General features: G+C 40.3%; 1 protein-coding gene across 2 annotated transcripts in view; it reads right to left on the minus strand.

The window, feature by feature from the left end:
* Positions 1-24,744, minus strand: part of Myrfl (myelin regulatory factor like) — a 119,434-nt gene that overhangs the window by 26,137 nt on the left and 68,553 nt on the right. For both annotated transcript variants that reach the window (XM_048805177.1, XM_048805182.1), the window contains exons 11-13: positions 21,621-21,821; positions 14,128-14,236; positions 13,247-13,356 (exon numbers count right to left, since the gene is read on the minus strand). In XM_048805177.1, coding sequence (XP_048661134.1) covers positions 13,247-13,356; positions 14,128-14,236; positions 21,621-21,821 — 420 coding nt within the window. The remainder of the gene's footprint in view (positions 1-13,246; positions 13,357-14,127; positions 14,237-21,620; positions 21,822-24,744) is intronic.

A 24,744-nucleotide genomic window follows, 5' to 3' on the forward strand; every position in this document is an offset into this window, starting at 1 on the left:
GGAAATTTCAACAGTGACTGGATTTGATATTAAAGAATTCCTATAAATTTTTAAGTATGATAAGTGATTCTGTTTTTAAGAGGTAGTTCTTCCCTTTTAGAAAAAAAATACTAAGGCATCTATAAGAATATGATATGATATTTGTGTTAGTCAGCTTTTCATTGCTATAACAAATATACCTGAGAAAAATAAACTAATAAGGAAGAAAGGTTTATTGTGGCTCACAGTTTCAGAGGTTTCAAATCATGGTCACTTGGCCCCATTGCTTTTGGACCTGTAGCAAAGCAGAACAGTACTATGGTGGGAAAGTACCTGGTAGAGCAAAGCAGTTCAACTCACAGTAGTTGGGAGGGAAAAAAAAAAAGAGGCAGGAAAGTGTTGAGGTCCCAATATCCCCTTCAAGGTCACACCCTTCAAGACCTAATGTCCTTCTGCTAGACCCTGCTCTCTAAAGTTTCTACCGCCCCTTGCCACCTGCCCCAGCCAAGTGTCACAGACTGGCGACCAATGGCCTCTGGAGACATTTAGGATCCCAACCTTAGCAACTTGGGAGTTCACTTTAAATAATCCAGCTGCTGGAAGAAGGTAGTCGGCAGGGAATTTAAATAATACAGGATTGGATGAGAATTTGTAACTAGAATCTGAGTGAGACATACCTTGGGATTTCATTACATCTCTAATTCTATATATATTTGAAATTTTTCACTAAAAAGGTTATTAACAGAAATAAATGCCAAAACATAGAAACAAAAATCTCCTGAAAAAAGTTCTTCTAAATGTTTGAATCCTGGTTCAAATTTTTCTTGACTTCTAAATTTGTTTTAATAAAAATAAGGCATAAATCATGAAGATAAGAACAGCAGTCTGTGATTCTAAATCATAACGGACATTAAATTATTATTTACTGTGTTTATACTGTAGACAGCCTTATTCTATAATTATAACTGTATTATTTACAGTGGATCACATGGTCAGTTAATGTCAACCCAGCAGTCCCAAACAGAAGCCCAATCATCCTCTCTGACCCCTTCCTGTGACCTGCTCCTTGACAGGCAATCTATCAGCGCTATCCGCTCCATGTCCTAACACTCCCACATCTGCCTGCTCCTTCCCATCCTTTCTGGAACTAATCCTACTTTTTCCTATTTCTTAGCAATTGGCTTCTTCCTTTTTTCAAGTTTAATATTTGCTTGATACATTAATTTGTGATTTAGCCCCAACCAAAGTGGAACATAAAGAATGATGATAAAGTCCCCACTAAACCACAGTGAGTTATTCCTGCAGTGTCTTCTTCAATGGGACTTTTAATACTGTCTCATGAGATATGAGCAGTGGCTGTAACTGTCCAGTTACTTGTCAATAATGATAAAAAGCCAGCTCTAATTTCTTCAGCTCCAATCTGCCAGCATCATATGTCTTCCAGGTAGGTCCAATAGACAAGGAGATAATTCATGTGTTTTCCTATTCAAGGGGAAATAAAGGTGGAGAGGGAATTTACTACTTTTCTGATTATAATTATGACCTGTCCTGACTTTATGGATCCAATGGAATATTACTAAAAAATAAATTCCAAGAACACGTTATAGGGATTGACTCTTGCTAGATTACTTAAATGTTCTTATTTCTGACCTCTGTCACCACAGTGAGACCAGCATATTAAAAAATATAATCTATATTTTTCTGAAAATGTCCTTTTCTACAAAGGTGATACATTCTCAAATGTATGATCAGGAATGTGCATCACAAATGCCTGAGAAATTATTTTTTTTAATACAGTAGGGTTGTGATGGGTGTACACTGAGGCATTTTGAAAAGTTTCCCCACTTGATGACCATCTTTGGTTATAAACATTCTTTATAATTGAACCTAATTTGATTATTCAGCTCTGTCCAGATAGTAACAATTTTAAATGGGGCCCACTGCCTCTGCTGAAACACAGCTTTACAGTTAGGATGGAAAAAATTATCAAACCAATTTTCACCACCAAAATCTACTAATGAGACTGTGGAGGAAAAAGTGGCAAATGTTCCAAATCACACAAGAATCTTTTACTTCCTGTTTGAAATACTTGCTTTTTGGTCAGCATACATATGGACAGCATGAGCACATTTTCTAAATGAACACTTGGGGCAGTTTGGCAAGTCTATGTGCACAGGAAAACAATACAGGCATTTGTAACATCAGAGCTATTATTTAGAGTAGGATCTTTTTTTATTATTATTATTATAGCATTGTAGTTATGCATAATAGTTGGGTTCCTTTTTGACAGTCACACATGCATGAAATTTTATTTCAGGCCCCTTTCTCTCTTTTCCCTGGCCCCCCATTCTTCTTCCTCTATAGAGTAGGATCTTAACTGAAACTTGTCTTTCCCCACAGTCTGCTTCAAACCTATGCTCTAGCCACATTGAACCATTTCCAATCGCTGAGCATAGTACGCTTCCTCTAATGTCTGGAAGTAGCACTGGCTGCTCCCTCAACATGAAGCTCTCCTCCTCCTCCCTTCCTTACACTAGTGTCATAATTGCCTAATAGTAAACACCTGGAGGGGGCTCACCAAGGACAGGGCCCATATCTCACCTGTGGGTGATTCTCTAGCAGACCACTAACTCAGTACCTATTTGATGATCACATGAATGAATATTGTCACAGCTGTGGTTCATGCCATGAGGCTTTGGGAGGTCATGATAATGCTCTCTAGTGAAATGAAGAGAGTTACTAACTTCTCCTTCATCTTTTATATAAGGTTTCCTCTCAGGAAAAAAAAAAAAGGAAGGAATATACACTTTCTTTTCCATGTCAGGAAATGCCCATGGAAATGTGGGTGAATTAACAAACACTAGCACTCATCTTTTTTTTTTTTTTTGGTACCAGAGATTGAACTCAGGGGCACTCAACCCTGAGCCACATCCTCAGCCTTATTTTGTATTTTATTTAGAGACAGGGTCTTACTGAGTTGCTTAGCTCCTCACATCTTGCTGAGGCTGGCTTTGAACTCGTGATCCTCCTGTCTCAGCCTCCCAAACCGCTGGGATTACAGTCATGTGCTACTGAGCCCTGCTAACACAGGTCTTTATGTCTTCCCCAAAAAGGAGCCACAGACTTGAAAAATCTCTCCTTCTGGTAAATGATACACCTGATGTTGCATGGACTGATGTTTTATAATACAATCATGAGAATAACCCAGCCATAATTGAGCATTACAAAAATGCTTGCTGAAGAGAGAGAAACTGTCATTAGCCAATGGGTGTGTCTGGTCATTGTTTGGGCTTTGAATAAACTCAGCTTTGGATCCCTGTCCATGAGTTTATTCTGTAGAGATCTTACCAGGCCCAAACATGGCTTTAAAATAATAAAATCCCCAAACCAGAAAAGTAGACCTTTGAGATGGTATGAAGCTCTGGCTTCCAGGTGAATTTTTAACAGGTCCCTGAAGGAGAGCCTTCCTTCCCAAACATATTTCTCTTGCAAAGAGGATGACTCTTGGGCTCATTTCCTGGGAGGTCATATATTGACCTCTGCCTCACATGGGATGAGCATGAGCTTCACAAAATTATTCCAAATTATATGTAGTGTTGTTGCCCTTCTTTTAGTTTAGAATTCTTGTTTAATATTTGTTACTTCTGTTTAAATGCAATTGAATCCTTCGACTGAAACAAATTTCCAGCTGAACAAGCACACATTCAGTTTATTGTGATTCTTTGATTTCTTGGCTTCCCAACTGAGTTCCTTTGGAGGGCAGTGGTGGTGTCTTGTGATTCCCCAGGGCCAGCTTTGTAACCTGACACATGTAGTTCAATATTCAATTAATGAATAGAATTAATATTTCTTTATGATGCACCTCTCAAACACCTAAGAATTCTCCTAAACAATAATAGTAGGCAAAACAGATAAAGTAGATGCAGTCTCTGCATTCATAGAGCATATTTTCTAATGGGGAAGACTGACTAATAATAATCATAAACAACAAGTAAAATAATAGAGCTTGAAGTTGTAATTAACACTAGGAAGTAAGCCAAGGCCTTGAAATAGAAAATAATTATTATTCTCTCAAGCTATTGCTATAGATTTAGTGTATTTGTTTTATTTTCGAGAGTGCTGGGAAAGAATAAAATAATAGAGCCAAGTGAAAAGTTTTATTCTCATCCCCCGCACCCCCCCCCCAAAAAAAAATAAAACACAAACCAATGGAACACTGGGCCAAACAATTCTCAGAAGAAGGAACCTAAATAACTAACACAAGAAAGAGATACACAACTGTATTAGTAATCAGAAAGAGACAGATGGAAAACAATATGATGTTACTTTAAGTCCATCAGAATTGCACAACAGAATGTCAGATAATGCCAGGTATTGTTGGGGATCTGGAAAATGGCTTGCCATTATGAAATAAGACTGACAATCCCAGTATTTCATTAAGTTAAGGCTGGTGTAGGTCCCAGAGAGAGCCAGGAAGAGACAGGATCTCATCTACCTCTTCCCCATTTCCTTTGGATCCTCAGCTCACGTGGCTTTCAATACTGTGCTTGTTCCAGGTTTTCCTCCTCTTTTGCCCAATCCTTTCAGCCTTCACAGGTTTCCTCTTCCTCCTCTGTTATCTCTAACTGAATATGTCCTCAGGATTTTTGCTTTGGTTCCTTTGCTTCCCATTCTACATGAGCCTGAAAGGCCATAGGGCCTGTTACACAACAGGGACCAGCAACAGGAAGGTGCCGGAAGCCCCTATTGGTAGAGCCTTGCCCCAGCACCATGTCCCCAGAATTTCTGACATTTCAAGGAAGCCAAAAATCCGAAATGTATGAAGATCTCCTCATTTTTTAATATAGGCAACAAATTTGAAAGTTTTTAAATAGCATGAGGGAAAACACTATCGGTAAGCCAGACTTGGCCACAGGTTTTCCATCTGAAACCTTCATCCCTAATCTTCCCCTTCCTAATATTTTCATCCATGGCTGCAGCCTCCTTTCAATCCCCAACTGCTCCCTCAAGTTCCACACTCCCGGTCACTTCCTTGGACACTTTCATCTGAGTGTTCAGTTGACATTTCAAAGTCAAAATTGAACTCATCTTTCCCCCACTGAAAAATCACTTTTCCTTCAGACTTCCTTATGTAATTGAATTACTTCTCTCCCTTTCATTGAGATTCAAAACATTAGGCATTAACATGAACAAATTCTTGTCAAGAGTGTTAATCAGATCTTCATTGCTGTGATGAACTATCTTAGACCATTTATCCAGGCATGGTGGTGCATGCCTTTTAATCCCAGCAGTTTGGGAGGCTGAGGCAGGACGGTCACAAGTTCAAAGCCAGCCTCAGCAACTTAGTGAGGCCCTAAGCAACTCAGTGAGACCCTGTCTCTAAATAAAATATTTAAAAAGGCTGAGGATGTGGTTCAGTGGTTAAGTGTCCCTGGGTTCAATCCCTACTACCCTCTCCCCCAAAGAAAGAATGAATGAAAAAAGGAAAATAAGAGGGGAAATATCTGTTTGGGTTCATGGTTTCAAAGGTCTCAGTCCATGGTCAACCGTCTCCATCCCTTTGGGCCTGAGGCAAGGCAAAACATCTGACAGAAGTGTATGGTGAAGGAAAGATGCTCACTTTATGGCAGTTAGGAAGGAGGGAGGGAGGGAGAGAGAGAGAGAGAGAGAGAGAGAGAGAGAGAGAAAATAAGGAGCCAAGGACAATGTATACCCTTCCAGGGAAGGCCTTCAGTGACCTCCTTCCTCTAGATAGGGCCCACCTCCTACAGGGTCCATCAGCTCCCAGTAGTCCATTCAATTTTGAACCCATCAGTGACTTAATCCACTGATGAGGTCGGCATCCTCATGATCCAATCACTTCCCAAAGGCCCCCACCTCAGAATATTTCTGTCTTGGGGATTAAGCCTTCAACATATGAGGCTTTGAAGGAATTTGTTATTCCCAACTATAACAAAGGGAATCTACAACAAATCAGATCCTGTCCTAATCAGCACTGGGTTGAGGAGGCATAGTCTCTAACCATAGAATCCCACGATCTAGTGCAAGAGAATGACAACACAATGTGATAAATCCTCTAGAAGATGTGTCCTCAGAGGCAGCGTAGAGACAGGATCAACCAAGACATTACAGAACTCATTAGTTCATTCTACCAATATTTGTTGAATTCCCACAGTCCTGGAAACTCTGGGATAAAAAACAAAATAAAGTACTGAAGAAACAATTTTGAAAAATATATGAGATTTCTTTTCTCACACAGCTATTTGGGGAGATTAGTAAAGAACAAGTAGGCAAATAAGCAGATAATTTCAGTATGGAACAAATATTCTCCAAGCTTCTGTGAACAAGTTTGCAGCTTGCTCACAGCACCAAGGCCCAGCTGAGAGGACGGATGGTGTCTGCAGCCAGAGGGGCACTGTTTTCTAATTTAGTGGACCCTGTACCATATAAAAAAAAATTAAACTGAGAGATGCAGAGATGATTTCAGATGGGTGTTCAGAGAAGGCCTGTGCATGGAGATCCTAATGATGAGCTTGTCCAAAGGAAGAGTTATTAGGACAGATAACACTCAATGGCAGATCTGAGAAACAGAGAAAAAGGCTGATATGGGAAGGTGTCACCAACAACACACGCCTGTGGGTCCAGGTAAGGGAAGCAACAGAAGCTCCTGGAAGGGAGGGAAGGTAAGCCCTACAAGGAGATGGAAATGCTGGACTTTGGAAAGGATATGGAGGTGAGAGGTGAGTGGTGAGAGGTGGCAAAGGCTTTCAAGTTAGGGATACAACATGTGCACACACACCTTGTTCTAAAAAGTGCCCTGCCTACCTGACAAAAGGTGAGAAACCTGTTGCTCAATGTAGCTTCACATGAAGGTATGCAGGGTGAAGAGTTTGATGTTAGTGTTAGAAACTGAGTCAGAAATAAAAGACTCAAATCAGGTTGTAGAGGGTTCTGTAGCGAATAAAGAGCCAAAACTGGTAAAGGAAGATTATATGATCGGACATTTGTTTTGTATTGGTTGATTTGATGTTTTGTTCTGTTTTGCTTTTGCAGTACTGGGGATTGATCCAGGGTCTTATGCATGCTAGGTAAGTGCTGTACCACTGAGCTACATCCTCAACCTGGTTGGTTTGGTTTTTAAGGAAGATAAGTCTACTGGCAACTGCCAGGTCAGTTAGGAAGTCATTATGATAGTTTGGGAGAAAAATGGATAGAATAAAGATGGGAGCTGAGATACAACAGATATTACCAAAGAAAGACAATATGACTTGGTGTCTCTTTGGATGTGGTGGATGAGAAAACAGGAAGCTCAAGAGGTCTCCTGTTCTCTCTTGGTCACACATTCAGTCCTCAGTGTCTTTCTGCTTGTCTAAGCTCTTTCCATTCCTTTCCCTCCATGAATCCCTATGTCCAGATGTTCTCTTCCTTTCTCTGAATTGAAAGAATGCTTTGCGTATCTCACAGTATTCACATTGTCACTTAGAGTTTTTTAATATGTGTACCTATCTCATCACCCATTGTTTAACTAGAAGCTACATGAAGACAGGAACCAATTATTACTTAATCATAACATGATCCAAACAGACAATTTCCTGGTAGGTTGTGATTGAAGGAAAAAACAGAATAAATAAGTAAAAAGTAGCCACACACTAAGTCATAATAGGATGGCTTATAACATGCAATCTTATATGAAAAAGAAACATAAATCATTTGAGGACTAATTGTTCAAGATACACCTCATCTTTATATAAGCTTAGTTGTAAATTATTTTAAGGCAGTTCTTACCTGTATGGAGTACATTGCTCTTATACTGATCACACTTGATAATAAAGCTTAAGAAATATAACCACTTGCTCCCAAATAATCAAAGAAACAAAGTTTTCTAGTAAAATGGTAAATGAACACGCAAACAGGAAAATTCCCCATTGCTAATCTCCTGGGTCCCCTTGCTCTCAAGATCAACCCTTGAACTCTCTTACTCCATCTCCTATCACTGAGCGATCACTGGGGCACATGGCAGCCAAGTGAAATTTATAATAAGCAGCAAAGTACCCCAATAAGAAAAGTTTATCTTACAAGGTCATACCTCCTATAAAGGGGAAGAAGTAAGCTGCTCATACCAACTATGACAAACATCACTAATTTTCAACTTTGGTTAGTTATATGGATAGTCTATGAAGATCCAGCTATTCTTTTTTCTATTTTGGAATGAAGTAGCAAAGTACTCATGGAACTGATATAGCAATCATGAAGAACAACATTTCAACATTTTCATAAGCATTTCTAGTTTTCACTTTAGCTTCAATGAAAATTTCTTTATAAAAAAGAATCAGGTGGTGAAAAAGAAATGGAAAGAAGGTTGGAGAGACTATCTGAATCTGAACTGTGCCAGTTACTTCATCATATGAAGCCCAGAAAGTCCTTAAAACAAGCAGCCGTGGAGGTGTCAATCAAAGTCACCACATGGCCCACATGAATGGGTAGGAGGCCAGGAAATCAAGTGGCTCTCTATGCATCTTGCTTATTTTACAGTTAACAAAGATCATGGCAGAAGAGGAGCCAAATTCCCTGTATTCCTAATGAGAAAGAATAAAGGAGATGCTCTATGATGCACTTACAATGTTGTAGAGGATTCCAATGTTGAGGATTAACTAGCAAATTAAGTCTATCCTCAGAAGAGAGTCCTAGAGCAATCCTGGGCTTCTCCTATCTCATCAAAGTGGGGAAATGTGCACCTGCTTTTGGTATTGCAGATTCTGTCAATGAAGATGGCCTTAGCGACAACCCCATAGATTACATCACTACAAAGTTCTGCTATGGAAAGGATTGCAAATTTTCCATTTTGTAAAACTCTATTTATACACCGAATCCTGGTTTGGCATGGTTTTCTCCTCAGGTGACCTATGAACCTGGTTGCCTGGAACAGGAATGCTGTCCCTTACTTTCCCAGAGCTCTGGGTTTCCCTTCCTAGGAAGGAACTTGGGTTGTAACCTCTCCTGGGAGAAGCAGGGTGGCCCAGAGAACTTCTGTTGCTAATAATTTCCAAATGTTCCCATTCAACTCTACTGGAGAATGGGAAGATTATGGAGGACAGAGAGGAGAACTAATTATTTTGCTGAATAATGACAGTCGTAAGGCCCTGGGAAGATGATATTACCTATACTTTCCTGCTCAGGAACACTTCTTTCCTGAGCATTCTAGAGAAGGATCACATTCAGAAGAAACATAGCTGCTATAAGATAGGTAACCCCACAAGACTCCACCTTGGCAGGCTGATGATAAACTGCACCTGTGACTGACACCTGTGCACTCACTCCAGAGGATGTATAAAAACGCAAGAGAGTGAAGGTGGCTTTATCATACAAATACTTCTAAGTATTTTCTATGTTTTTTTTTTAAAGTAAATTATTGGAAAACTTTAGTATTTTATTGTTTAAAAACAAGTTCCTCAGCCACACTGCAATAAACAAAGTCAACCAATAAAAATTAGTTTCTTTTCTACAATTAACGTATGAAAAGGAAATTATAAAACAATTCCATTTATAATAGCATAAAAAATATCAATTAACTTAACCAAGTGGTGGAAGATTTATACTGAAAACAGCCAAATATTGCTGAAAGAAATTAGGGAAGATATAAATAAATAGAAATATATACCATGTTTATGGATTGAAAGACTTAACATTGTTACAATGTCAATAATACCCAAAATGATCTGCAAGTTAAGGCAATCCCTATGAAAATCCCAATGGTGCTCTTTGCAGAAAGAGAAAACCCAATCTAAAATTCAAAAGGAATCTCAAGACATCCTGAAGAGAAATCTTGAAAAGAAGAACCAAGCTGGAGGATTCCCACTTCTCAATTTCAAAACTTATTTACAAAGGAGCAATAATCAAAATAGTGTGAAACCAGCATAGAGACAGACATAATGAACCAATGGAATAGAATAGACAAGCTGGAAATAAACATACATATGGTAAAATAATTTTGACAAGGGTGCCAACATCATTTACTAAGGGAAAGGTGACTTTATCAAACAAATACTTCTAAGTATTTTTTCAACAAAAAGTACCAGAAAAACTGAATGCCTGTATGTATTAGGATAAAGGTGAACTCTTGTCTAATGCCGTGAACAAAAATTAACTTCAAAAGGATCAAAGACCCAAATGTAAAACCTAAAATTCTTAGAAGAAAATATAGGGCAAAACTTTCGTAGCATTAGATATGGCAATTTTGAATATGACACCAAAGACTCAAATAATAAAAGAAAAAACAAATTCGATGTCACCAAAATTAAAAACTTTTGTATATAAAAAGACACAATCAAGTAAATGAAAAATAACCCATAGAATGGGAGAGAATATTTTCAAATTACATTAAGGGACAAATGTCCAAAATAAATAGAAAACTTCTAAAACTGAACCATAACAACAACAACAAAACAGTCTAAACATGGGCAACAAATTTAACAAATATTTCTCCAAAGAAGATATAAAAATGGTCAAAAATCACATTAATAGATTCTCAGTGTCACTAATCCTTAGGGAAATGCAAATCAAAACCATAATGAGACACTACCTCACATCCATTAAGATGGCTACCGTGAAAATAAAAATAAAAACAAAACAAAACAGCAAGTGTTGGTGAGGATGTGGAAAAATTGGAATCCCTGGATACTGTAAGTAGGATAAAATGATACACTCACTGGAAAATGCGTAGCAGTTCCTCAAAAACTTAAAAAATAGAATTACCACACAATGGGCTGGGGATGTGGCTCAAGCGGTAGCGTGCTCGCCTGGCATGCGTGCGGCCCGGGTTCGATCCTCAGCACCACATACAAACAAAGATGTTGTGTCCGCCGAAAACTAAAAAAATAAATATTAAAAATTCTCTCTCCCTCCCTCCCTCTCTCACTCTAATGAAAAAAAAAAAAAAAGAATTACCACACAATTCAGCAATTCTTCCTCTGGGTATATAGCCACAAAAATAGAAAACAAGTATTCAAAAAGATATTACATCCATGTTCATAGTAGTATCATTCACAGTAGCTAAAATGTGAAAGCAACCCAGCATCCGCCATCGGATGAATGGATAAGCAAAATGTGGTCTACACATACAATGGATGGCTTTACATACAGCCTTGAAACAAGGGAAATCTACATCCTGCAACAGGGATGAGCCTCGAGGGTAGAATGCTGAGTGAAATACACCAATCACAGGAAGACAAATACTGTACGATTCCACTTACATGAGGTATTTAGATTTTGTCAAAATCATAGAGACAGAAGGTAGAAAGGTAGGTGGTATAAAGTAGAAGGGAAGAATGGGGAGTTATTGTTTAATGGGTCCCGAGCTTCATTTTACAAAATCAGAAGAGTACTGAAGATGGATGGTGATGATGGTCGCTCAACATTATAAATGTATTTAATACCACTGAACTGTACACTCAAAAATGGTTAGGATGATAGTTTTTATGTTGTATGTGTTTTTACTCTAACAAAAAATTGGAAGGTGGCACATGTCTGTAATCCCAGTGCCTCAGGAGGCTGAGGCATCAAGATCGCTGGTTCAAGACCAGTTTCAGCAACTGAGTGAGGCCCTAAGCAACTTAGCAAGACCCTGTGTCAAAATAGAAAATAAAACAGGGCTGGGAATGTGGCTCACAGGTTGAACACCCCTAGGTTCAATCTCTGGTACAAAAAAAAAATTTGGAAAATAGGTAAATAAATATCTCATGTTATACCTCTCAAATGAAGTGAGAGCCTAGATCTAGGAGAGAGCAACTGGAAAATTTCTTTTACCCAAAAGATGTTCCCGGGAAGGCAATAAGTGAACTTCTGCCACTCAACTCTTGCAGCCCAGTGCTGAGTAAAGCTGAGCAGGCCTCTGAGACGCTCTTAATCTAAGTGCTGTCTGTGGCTTGCAGGTAGAAGACAATGGAGGGGGTCTAACATGACAAGACACAGTGTGCCTTTTGACCATCAGGGCTGGCAGAACCGGCCTCATCTGGAGGCTGGTGAGACCGGCAGGATCTCCCTGAATAAAAAATCTTCATTTTAGTAAAATCCCATTAATGTGTGTGCACTTTGAAGTTTGGGAAGCAATGTCCCCATGAAATGACCAATTATAAATTCATCTCCACTCAAACATCTCTCCTCTACTACAAAATCCCTATGACAATCAGTCTTTCCTCTGGGCATCAAGTATAAAAAGGCAATGTAAAGCAAGCCGGCAGCCCCATGAATTTGCCAACCTTGCAAAAAATGCAGATTTCACAGGATCAACAGCATAGTATCAGGGAACCTCACAAATCACACACACTGTGGCCACAAGCAAGGGACTGGCAGACTGAGACCTGTCACCCAGTGAAGGGGAGCTAAGCCAGAGGCATGATGACATTCCTTCAAAAGAGAATGATTTGAAGGGATTAAGACAGGCCCTTGTGGGGGGAGGAGGGAATAAGTATCTTTGTAAAAATGACCTACTTTATGACTGTACTCTGAAAGTCCAACCTAATTTCATCAAAAAACTACTTAAAAATAATTCAACACTCTATTCAATCTTTCATCATTCTGAGAAGGAGCACATTGTGTACTTATGGTTTAAGTTGTACTCCATAAGAGAGATTTTCATAAGTTTTAGTTCTGCTTTGTTTCTTTGAGACAGGGTCTTGCTATGTTGCCCAGGCAGACCTTGAACTCCTGGGCTTCTGAGTACTTGGAACTACATGTGTGAGCCACCGTGGCTGGCTAGTCCTGTTTTCAAAATGAAGTCTAGTCAAAAACTTTCTGTTGGTGTTTATCATGATGTCTGGCCCTTGTTTTAAGAGGATTCGTGCTGAGTGGACTTTCCAGTGCTGGTTTCCCCTCAACAACACTTGCTCAAGAGGAATCCTTACTATTGCATATTCATTTTTCTTTTCCTTTATGGGACTTCTACTTTTTATTATTACGTGTTAACAAAGTATAGCTGTCCATATGTATTACGTCCAAAACGATGTTATGATTTTTTTAAGATAAGGTGGAAAGACCAGTTCAAGCTGACCCACCAGGCCACCCCTCGCCTCCGACAATTGACATCTCCTGTGGCAGAAACCTCCTTATGTCCCTTCTTTTTGGTGCCTATGGCCATTGTGGGATAATTGATACCAACTCACTCCACAGCTCAGTGAAGAACTCTTTTCAATGTTCTATTTCCTGATTAAAAGGGGTTTTTAATCTGTGGGGTGACCGCCAAAGCGCACATGTAGACTGAGTGGCTGATTACCTTATCCACCATGAGGAAATTCTCCAGTTTCTCTCCATTTTCACAGGTGACATCACCAACCTCTCTTACGGCTCTGGGCAGGATCTCTTGCACCTCCTGGGCAATCATTCCTGTGTACAAAACACTCCAAAAGTTTTAATCCACAGCAGACAGACCTTCCAGGAGAAAAAGCTCCAGGTCTGTATCAGAATAGAATACTGATGGCCATGGGGCATCTTTGGAAATAGATTCTTATCCCTTCTCAGTTTTCACTTTGATCTACAATACATTTGAGGCAAAGAAAGTCTGAGCCAAGAACCACTACAGGATTTAAAGTAGGAATGTCATTTTCTCTGCTTTTTTTTTTTTAAACTCTGCCAAATATTGGAAAGGTTAACTAAACACCTTAAAATCTCTGTACATACAAGGCAGGGTGGGGCATTGGCTTGATTTCCTTTTTCTTATAGGTCTTTGCTCCTAAATGTTCCTTTCCTCTTTAAGATTCCTGGGTGGAGAGCACACATCACTTCTTACTCTTTCTCTTACCTAGACCCACTCCACCTCCTCTCTCCATCCCAAGACTGCCCCATGCTATGCCTCCCACAGATTGAGCTGCTATCTGCCCCTAAACCCTCATCTCATGAGCAAGAGGACTCCAAGAAAAAGAAACAACATATTCAAAATACTCCACCAGAACCTTGGGTTGCAAAAGTGTGGGTGTTTTGTAAAGATGACACAGGAATCCTTTAACCTTTCCTATGCTAGTGACTATGGGTTTCACAGAAGGTGAGTTACATCATCAGGGTGTTGTCAAATGCAATAGCACACAATCTCAAATAAAGAGAGAATTAAAAATTTAATAGCTGACAATCCAAAATTAAAATGGGAATTTGTGTGTGTACCTGTTTGATGGGCAGTGTTTATTCCCATTGCAGATGCAAATTCAGGTTTGTAATCGTATTCAACAATCCTCATTTGTGCTATTCTTCTCAGCTGTTCATTTGTGTCAACCTAATTTAATTAAAGAGCAGATTTCACCGTTTAGATATTTGCTATTCAAATCAATGCCCAGAGTGACACAGAGAAATTCTGGAATATTGACAATGGCACTGTTCTTCTCTTCCAAATGAGTTTAAGAGGAATTTCTGGATTTCTCAGAGAAGCCAAATTTTTATGGTTTATATTAGTGATTTCCATTTAATGACTAATAAATGAAGCCAGAGTTTTTGAGCTTAAATTTCAGGGTAAATGCTCCATTATTACTGCTCTTGCCTTACTTCTCTCCTCTGAGTAGGGAACCCTCTCTGAGAAGAGCTTCCTTACTTAGAGAAAAACAAATGGCTATTCACAATCACAAGGAATCATTTTCAAAAGAGTGCACAGATTCATAGCAAAAATTGTATTTATAAATTGAAAATGCAGTTCTTAGTTCTAGTTCTGACCTTTAGGTATAGATAGCATTCTCATCTCAGGTTTATTCTTTCCACCCCACCCCTCTCTACATCTTTTTCCAACTCTTAAAATTATTAAGGTATGTGACAGCTATGAGTTGAGCATCCACAACATGCAAGGAGTTGTACTAGAAATTGGTCACACAGTGATGCACAGAAAACTATGGTCTCAAGTGTGTCTTCATTCATTAGAAGTGTGTCTCCAACAGGGAAAACAGAGGACAGAGTGGACATAACCAGTTGTCTGGTGATAACTGTGACTGGCGCCATGATACGAGCAGGGTGATGAACACATCAGAGCAAAGGGACCCTTGCTAGTCTTGAAGGCCAAGAAATCTTCTGAGGAAGGGGTATGGGGGGACTATACCGGGGGGAGTAAGATGTTGGGCTTTTAAGGCAGGGTCAATGGCACAAACAGAGATCCTCAAGGGAAATCAGAACATATTTGAGGAACAATAATAAGTCAAGATCTTGGTTGGACTTGACCATCTCTAGGAAGCCTCCCCTCCTATATCATTGAATTGCCTTTGAACATTTTGCTGGAGAAAAATTCTCCAAGTGGTTTGAAAACCTGGTTTAACCAACCACGAGTCCTTGTGGACCCAGAGCTCCCCATCCCTCTGAGATCTGGGGAATGATGGCATCATTCTCTGAGATACGTGTTCTTATGTCTAAAGGTATTCTCAACTCACTGTGAGGTACTCAAAAAAATATCACTTGACCTCAGAAAAAATGATAACAAATCAAGAAAATAGAATAAACTTTCCCCAAAGTTAAATGTGTTTGAATAAAAGGATTCCCCTTTTGAGTTTTTTTTTTTTTATTTTTTAATGAATTGATGAAAATAGCAGGAACATTATCTAATGCCCTTATCTGGCAAATAAAAAACTGGCAGCTCTTTGTCCCCCAAATTTACTTATAAAACCAATGGTGTTCTGGCAATCAAAATATACTGCCTGGGGCATCCATCCATGTGATAGAAGAATCAAAAATGCTTTTGATAGTTGCTGGGTTTTTAAAAATTTTTTTTAGTTGTAGTTGGACACAATACCTTTATTTTATTATTTATTTTCATGTGGTGCTGAGGATCAAACCCAGCACCTTGCACATGCTAGGCAAGCACTCTACCGCTAAGCCACAACCCCAAGCCCCTATAGTTGCTGTTTTCAGAAACCCTGCCATGACTGTCAACTTCTCCCTTGACCACCCCACGAGGTGGCAGGACAGCTCCTCTACCATCAGTTAGGACTCCTAGACCTTCATAAGTTTGGCTGGTTGTGAAGACAGTGGCTAGCAACTAATTGGCTAAATGGACTAGTTTTACCTAGTTTTATCCAGGAGTATAATTTTAAGCAAACCACTGTTTTTATAATGACTGTTATCGAGAAGTAAATTCCATTCATTTATTATTAGTTTGATTCAACCAATATTTACCAATCACCTTGGACATATTATGACTTATTAAGTGTTGGGACTTGAAAAAAATGATTGTCTTTTAAAAGTCTGTGGCTTCGACAGGAAGATAAGCATATCACGGGATTATATTACAATGGGAGAAATGCAGGCAATGATGGAATTATGATCAGTAAATCAGAGATGCTCCAAGGTACCCAAAATATTTTTAGGAGATCAAAATGAGAGGCTTCCTAGAGATGGTCAAGTCCAACTAAGATCTTGACTTAATATGGCTCCTCAAACATGTTCTGATTTCCCTTGAGGACCTTTGTTTGTGCCATTGACCCTGCCTTAAAAGCCCAACATCTTACACCCCCATCTCCCCCATACCCCTTCCTCAGAAGATTTCTTGGCCTTCAAGACTAGGAAGGGTCCCTATGCTCTGATGTGTTCATTGCCCTGCTCGTTTTCATGGCACCAGTCACAGTTGTCACCAGACAACTAGTTATGTCCACTCTGTCCTCTGTTTCCCTGTTGGAGACACACCCCATGAGAATGAAGACACACTTGAGACCATGATTTTCTGTGCATCACTGTGTGACCAATTTCTAGTACAACTCCTTGCATGTTGTGGGTGCTCAACTCATAGTTGCCACATACCTTAATAATTTTAAGAGTTGGGAAAAGATGTAGAGGGGGTGGGGTGGAAGGAATGAACCCAAGATGAGAATGCTAGGCAGACAGAACACAAGAAACCAAGGCCCAAGGCAGCAAATCCCCTGAAAGATGTCTACACAAGGCCGAGTGTGTCATTAAGAATGTGATCATAAAGGTGGAGGCCAGAGCAGGGAGGGCCTTCCAGGTCAGGTAAAATACGGTAATCACAATTTTACATTATGGTCTGCACATGTGTCCCTGTGAGCTCCTTTACTCATTAAACAAATATTTATTAAGTAGCTACTATGTGCTGATACTATCCTCAGTACTGGAGAGTCAATGAGTACTTCTTATTTGGAGCTTAGATTTTAATAAATGTTCTCTTCCTTGGGGTCAGGTCTGTGTCTTACTCATTTCAGGGTCTGTGCAGTACCTAACAAAGAGTCTGAAAAAATCTTCCATGGAGAAAGAAAAAAAAAGAAATAGAAAGAAGGAAGGTAGTGACGTGAAAGGACAATTACTGACAGAATTGAAGAAAGGGGCCGAGTGTGGTGGTGCATGCCTGTAATCCCAGCAGCTCCGGAGGCTGAGACAGAAGATCGAGAGTTCAAAGCCAGCCTCAGCAAAAGCAAGGTGCTAAGCAACTCAGAGAGACCCTGTCTCTAAATCAAATACAAGATAGGGCTGGGGATGTGGCTCAGGGGTTAAGTGACCCTGAATTCAATCCCTGGCACCAAAGAGAGAGAGAGAGAAAGAGAGAATGAATTTAAGAAAGGGGATCAATCAGGAGCTATCTAGGACTGGCCTGGCACTGTTTACCCAAGTGTACATCCTCTGAGGCCCTGGCAGTCCTGTGCCCTCTTCTCATTATCTCCTGGATCCTGCACAGCCTGCATGAACCCCCACAGAGAATAACATGGAGGGAGGGTGGGCTCCTTTCTTGCAGATGGAAAGCCAAAGAGGCTGTGCCCTTGCTCAGCCTGTCCACACCACAGAGAGGGAAAATGGCTCTTGATTTTTAACATGGATCCTTGACTATATTTCCCCCAAAGACATTGCTAAGAATCATAGTCATGGCAATTGGGTTCTCTAGTACTTTACCATGCTGTCTTAAATGGATTTTTAGCCAAAGAAAACGTTGAGGGTTAACTCGGAGAACTGAACACCTTATAACATTGTTCTTCAAAGAATACCTCTTCGGATTGCTAATGCTGGTTTATGAACTTCCCAAAGCCAAATATTGACAGCCCGGATTGCCTGTTCCCCTTGTGTCCAGTTGAAAAACCCTTGAGGCAAGAACTGTGCCTTCTCGGCACAGGAGCCCTACACAGGTGAGCATGTAATGCACCAGTGTGTGTTGAGCAAGGAGCTTGGAATTGGGTATTTGATGTGATCTTGCCCACAGCAGCTTTGGAAAGTTTTGACCACAAAAGAATTGGCTGCCATCATCGGGCTGTGTCATATCCAAGGTCTCTTTGTCATAAACTCAAGGACTGCATCACAGAGAACTTTCAGGCCACAGGACTCCTATGTGTTCAGGGAAGGTGGTCTCGGGCTCCATGAGTTGGTCAGGGTCTCAGCCTGGCCCAGCCTGGAGCAGGAGCAGCATGGGGGACACCAGCTCACCAAGCTGAGGAGCTTCTGCACTTGGCTTGTGGCCCGGGGGGAGATTTTGCATGCTTGACTCTCTTAAGCTTTTCACATGTCCAATTTTGTCCTCAACTAGTACACTGGCTGGTATGCATGGGAGAAAAACAAAACAACCTCTGAGGCTTTCGTCTTAACGGATTTCTTTTTTTAGATTTTATTTTTAAATATCATGCCACAATTTCTTCCACCACAGAATTTGACTGATGCAATTCAGCTCTCAACTTCCTCATGGTTTTTTGTTTTGTTTTGCATTGACATGAATATTCTTCACATCCCTTTGATTTCTGGCTTGACTTTTCAACCTGATTCCACTCAGTTTCCGCTGTCAGAGATTCATTTCCTTCTCCAATCTGCAGTCACGTCAGTAGACACAATGACACTGAGCAAGTTAAACTGCTGCACCCTCAGGCCGCCCTCATCTTCCCAGTGCTGCAGCCACCAGGGTCTCAGTCACATCTGTGTCTTCTTCCCTGCGTCTTGGATGTGTGCCTGGGTGAACACCAGAGATCTTCCCTTCTGCATCCCACATGCATGTCTGCTCATTCTCCACAAAGCAACTTTTGTTGCCTTGAGTGAGCACACAGTCAGGGCAAGGTAGCAACCTAGACTCATTGTCCCCAATTACAGTATTGATTTACATGCTCGGACACCATGTTGTACAGCAGCTCATCCACAAGCCAGCTCTAGTGGGCAGGCACCCTTAGAGGAGGAGAAAATGCCTTCAGTCCTCTGCACATAATCACATCAACCAAGGTCAATGCTCTGGTTTGAATTCATGTTGAAATCGAATCGCCATTGTGGTGGAATTAAGAAGCAAGGCACTTTGGGGATATAATTAAGTCATGAGGTCTCTGCCCTTGTGAATGGATTAGCAACTTTTAACAGAGCTGATGGGAAGTAGCTCAGGCCCATTTTGCTCTTCCATCCATTCTACCACATGGGGACACAGCATTGAAGGCACCTCCCTGGCAGCAGAATCAGACTGTCACCAGACACCCATACTGCCAGTAGCTGGATCCTAGACCCTAGAATTGTGACAAATTTCTATTCTATCAACGTATGGTATTTTGCTATAGCAGCACAAATGGTCTAAGACAACTCTTCTCTCAGAGAATTTAGAATAGTCCTCTTATTAAAAGTTGGAAAAACATAGAACAAATTGAAAATTTAAAAAATATAACTAATTAGAACAAATTAATTTTTTTTAATTGGGAAAAACTGACTAAGGGAGAGGTGAAGATGAAGCTCACATCACCATGAGCACCATCATCAACATTACCATCATCTCTCTCATCTCTGTAAAACATGGCAAGTGAGACAGATGAGATTTCTGGGAATATACATTTCATAAATGTGCATAGAACTAATATATTAGTATGAAATAATTTAATAAATGAATTACATAGCATGGAGCATTTTGTACAAGCAAAATTAATAATACCGTTTGCTTAGCATTATATGGCTAAAAAAATGCTTCACATATATGACTTTAGAAAATTCCCTTAACATGGGTAAAATGAATATAAGCATTCTCTCTTCACAGATAACAGAGACATAGAATATCTCTGGGCTAAAGCCTTGGACTGGTAGGGTCAGAATAAGTCTCCAATCTTCCAACCATGGACTAGAAATCTCTTTGTTCTATCAGAGTACTGTGAGCAGGAAGGGGATGGAGGAAATTCACATTTAGAATCTGGACTGGGGTGACATTTCATTTTTTATGAAGGCTTCTTTGAAGAGATTTAAGAAGTTCCACAGAAGCTTGTTTTGTTGTTGTTTGTTTTTTCTCCTTCAAACCAAGAAGCAAAACTTGAAGACTTTGGTAAAGGATTCTGTAAGCCTAGAGGACAGTCCCTGCTTATTATATTCCACTTAAATTTCAATGAGACTCCGTAGGGAGTTGTACAGTCAGTTGCAAGGGTATATTTGACTTGCTGTTATCTGAAATGCAGTTCACGTCTCTCTAAAATTCAAAGGCTCAATCTCTAGTACTGATATCTGGAAACATGCGAGAACTTTCTAGTCCTGAGTTCCCAACCAGCCAGCGGGTCACAGCTCTTTTAACATGAACTGCAGCTTCGCAAGCAGTGTGAAAGTCTACAATTACCACCATTCTTTGGAATCCTCTCAGCAAAGGACATTCCTTGGCTGGTTTAGAAAAACCAGTGCAGATTTGCACTGGGAAAGGAATGCAGTCTGGAACAACGGCCAACGATTTACAGATTAGTTCTCCTATTAGCTAAAAAAAGAATGAGGAAAGGAGGTTTAAAAACACAGTTCTACCACAGCCTCAGAAATACTTCTGGGAGGAGTAGTGCAAATGCTAAGGCGGGGTAGGGACAGAAGCAGTGAGTGGAAACTGGTGGAAGGACTGGAACCAAGAGAGGCCTGGCCAAGGGATTGGAATCCTCATCCTAATCCATTTGGTTCACACAGCACTTGTAAATTTCCAAGATAGTTGTGTACTTATTATCTTAACTGGTTAAAAATTTCAAAAAAGACTCAGGAGGGTCAGGTAGGAAGGCACATTTTCATCTTACAGAAGACCCTGAGTTCAGTGAGGTTAAGTGTTTTATGTAGGATCACACAGCTGGGGAGACTCCCAAGTGGAGCTGTGGCTTCCTGATATATAGGTCTGATTCTGATTTCTACGGGGCTTACTGCCTTTCCACAGAGGGAAAAGGTACCAGATCAGTCTGATGGCCCAGGGGATCTCACCTGGATCCCCTGGGTCATGGGATTCACCCAATAGCTTCTTAACTGCTCCTCAAAGATGATGCAGGGGCCAGGGGTGGGGCGGGCAGCGGATAATGGCCAGCAGGGCCAACACCCTGGGAGGAGCAGGCTAGAGAGGTCCAGAAGAAACATGATCCGGAACTGGACTGAGGCCATGCTCAGGCAGGGAGATGGAAAGGAGAAAGCAAGTTTAAGCAGTTGAGAAGCATAGAAGGAAGGGCAATGGCCCGTGGAAAACGTCTCTGAACCTTGCCATGTGTGAAGCCAATGACATGCTGTCACTGCGCACTGCTGCTGTCAGGTAAATCCAGTCTCTTGGGTAGGAACTGCTTCACAGTTTCAGCAGAGATACCCAACAGCACCAACAGTCATCAATTTTAAGCAGCATGCTAGTCTCACAGGCAACACGTAAAGATGCCCCAAGCACGCAGGTCAGAGGCCAGGAGCACGGAGCACACCTGACTAAGGTGTCCGAGGAGGAGCCCTCGGCCTGCCCTGGAGCTCACCTCCTGGATATTCTGCTTCACCCGGCTGTCAGAGGGATGCATGATTGTCCCCATCACTTTCATGTTGCCACCGACAACCAGGGCTTCATCTGGTGCATCTGTGTTTATTCCTACTCGACCATGACAAACAACAGATTCTGGAACTTGTCCTCGCTGCCATAATGCATCACTGTCATTTTCAAACTGCCCAGGGTTAGAGGCCTGGAAAAATATATAAACATAGTACAACCAAAGTTATGGTATCAAGAATACATGATGGTTAGTCTTCGGAGCAAAGGAAAACAGAATGTTATCTTAGGCTTTCACATAAGATTCCTATGTTGGATAGAACATTCTGACATAACGGAATAACTTTAGGGCCCCAGGAGAGCCAGGGAGGCATCTCTAGCCATTTTGACCCCCATAGCAGGGGTTCTATATGCTATGGCTTGGAATATCCCGTCTCTACTGTATTTCTCTGGAATTTAGATTATACCAGGTGGATGGTGAAGAAGTAGAAGAAAACTAAAAATGACTCTTTTTCCATGAATAATAATAACAAATAATAATGCAACAATCAGAACATTAAATCAGGATGCTTTATAAGTTTATGAAAGTTCAGATAAATAAAAGTAACTTTCATTTAGCCAGCCCTTTGTAGTTTCACCAAAGCACTGATTTCATATGTAAGCAACAAGCAAATGATGATACAAATATATTTAATACACCTCAACTATTCCCTAAACATCGATAGTAATGAAGAATAATAATAGCTACACTTTTGTGTGCTGATCTGCACTGCAATTCCGTGATATAGGAACTATTATCCTCATTTTATTGATGCTGACATTCTGAAAGGGTAAAAAAAATGCCTGAAAACACACAGCTAACAAATCCTGGAGCTATACTTCCTCTGATGAATACATAATGGCGCTAACTTGTCTGTTTCATGGTGTGGCCTAGAAGTAGCCTGGGAAATCTTCTAAACAACCAAGTGAAATGATTATGGTAGCCAAAGTTCTGGAGACTTTATCCTTAAAATTCTTTGCCAAAAGGGCTGGGGATGTGGCTCAAGCGGTAGCGCGCTCGCCTGGCATGCGTGCGGCCCGGGTTCGATCCTCAGCACCACATACAAACAAAGATGTTGTGTCTGCCGAAAACTAAACAATAAACATTAAAAAATTCTCTCTCTCCCCCTCCCTCTCCTCTCTCTCTTTAAAAAAAAAAAAAAATTCTTTGCCAAAGAATTCTCCATCACACTGTTTTCCTTCTTCCCTGTTTCCCTGCAGCTACTGAGTTTATTTTCAAATAGCTTTATGTAAGGGTCTCTAACTCCCTCAAACTTCTTAAAATTAAAAGATTAATTTGCTTTTAAAATAATGACATATTCTGTGATTTTTGAGCGTTTGTGGCAGGTTATCACACATCCAAACAAACATTTGGGATCCTGATGATTTAAAAAGTCAGTACAAATAGAGTGACTTCACTCTTTGCCTTTCTGGTGGTCATGAGACCCTGCAAGCTAGGCATCTGAGTATGCATGGGTGGTCTCTGAAGCTAATAATGATGGAGACCTAAGAAATCAGGGTGGGAAGGAGATTAACTGTTCACTACATACTCTCTTGGTACTTACTGCTTTACCATAGCCATGTGTTACTCATTAAAATAACTGGAAGAAGTTGCAAAGTTTAGTTCTTAATTTGGTTTCAGTGGAAGAACTTTTCAGGTGTCTTCAACTTCTTATTTCATTCACACCTCTCTGAGCCTTGAGCTGCTTAGAAGACTCATCTACTGACACTTGATAGACAAGAACAGTGAAAGAATATAAAGTAACAACTATGAACATTATTTCTCTGTAAATTCACTTGAACAAAGGGCTTTTCTGCAAGGTCCCTGGAGCCCCCTTGGATGTGAATGGCAAATTGGCTTTGACTCAAATCCTTTTAGAGTGGGCAGTCAACTAAATCCAAAGGTATGCCACATAAAGTGCTGATGTATTTTGCTCTGTGCTGAATATAATGAGCCAGTTCAAGGAAACAAAATAGGACAGTGATGGATCTTTTTGTTGATGTTAATGAGCTTTGGAATAATTATTATCATTTTGGTAACTTGATACTGGAACAGCAGATATAAGTAGATTTAATTTTTTGAAACAATTGCAACATTCTCTCTCCTTTGACTTTCATCACATGAAAACTCAAATCCCTAGAATATGTTAAAATCATATTTGAAAAAGGACCAGATTTACAATGTTCTAAATATATAGACCTAGGGAAGGGTCCTCATCAGGAGAGGAAAACTATAAGATCTAGGAACTTATTTTCCCTTCTCTGGAATCCACAATCTTCAAGTGTCAATGCCAACTGTAATGTAGCTTCTCTTTCCAGAATTACAAGCTTGTATTCACATGTGCCCTAATAGTAAATAATGAATATCAAACACCAAAATGAATTCACGAATGTTTCTAAAATATTTTTGTTATTTGTCTCACAGCCTCATTTATTTTGGAAATACCAGAACATTCTTGTCCATGTTATGACATCAACTGGTTATGTGACCTTGGGGCAGTCATTAATCTTTCTGTACCAGAGTACAGGAAAATAAAGATAATCATATACCCATCTCAGGGTTGTTGTGGAATTGATTGAAATCATGCGTGCATGAATAGTTAGCAAAAAATGAGGACAAAGAGTCACAAATGCATCCTCGTCACGCTCCACTAGACAAAGCAATCTCTGTTTAACCTGCAATCACATAATCTGCCCTTGTCAGCAGCAAACCCACAGAGCTGCCCCATTCCCTGGGCAATGTAAAGTAGGCAATGTAAAGAGTGCCCCCTGCAGGTGCTTGGAATAGGAGCCAGCAGTATAGTAACTGAAGTCCTAAAGTCTGGAAAGGATTGGAACTTCTTTGCTTGACCATTGCGTGGGATTCTAAAGCAGCAGCAAGGAGTTAATAGGAGGGCTTGACCTAAGGAAGGCAGCTCTTAGGAAATTGGTTTTGGCACTTTTTAAAGGGGTTCCAAAAATGGGTCTAGAAATGTTCTCCACCAGTGCCATTCAAAGTGTGGTGCACAGGTCAGCACATCAGCACTTCCCAGGAGCTTGTGGGAAATAGGTCTTCTCAGGCATCCTTGACCTGTTAA

The sequence above is a fragment of the Marmota marmota genome, unplaced genomic scaffold, assembly GCF_001458135.2.
Source record: "Marmota marmota marmota unplaced genomic scaffold, marMar, whole genome shotgun sequence".
NCBI classification, from domain to species: Eukaryota; Metazoa; Chordata; class Mammalia; order Rodentia; family Sciuridae; genus Marmota; species Marmota marmota.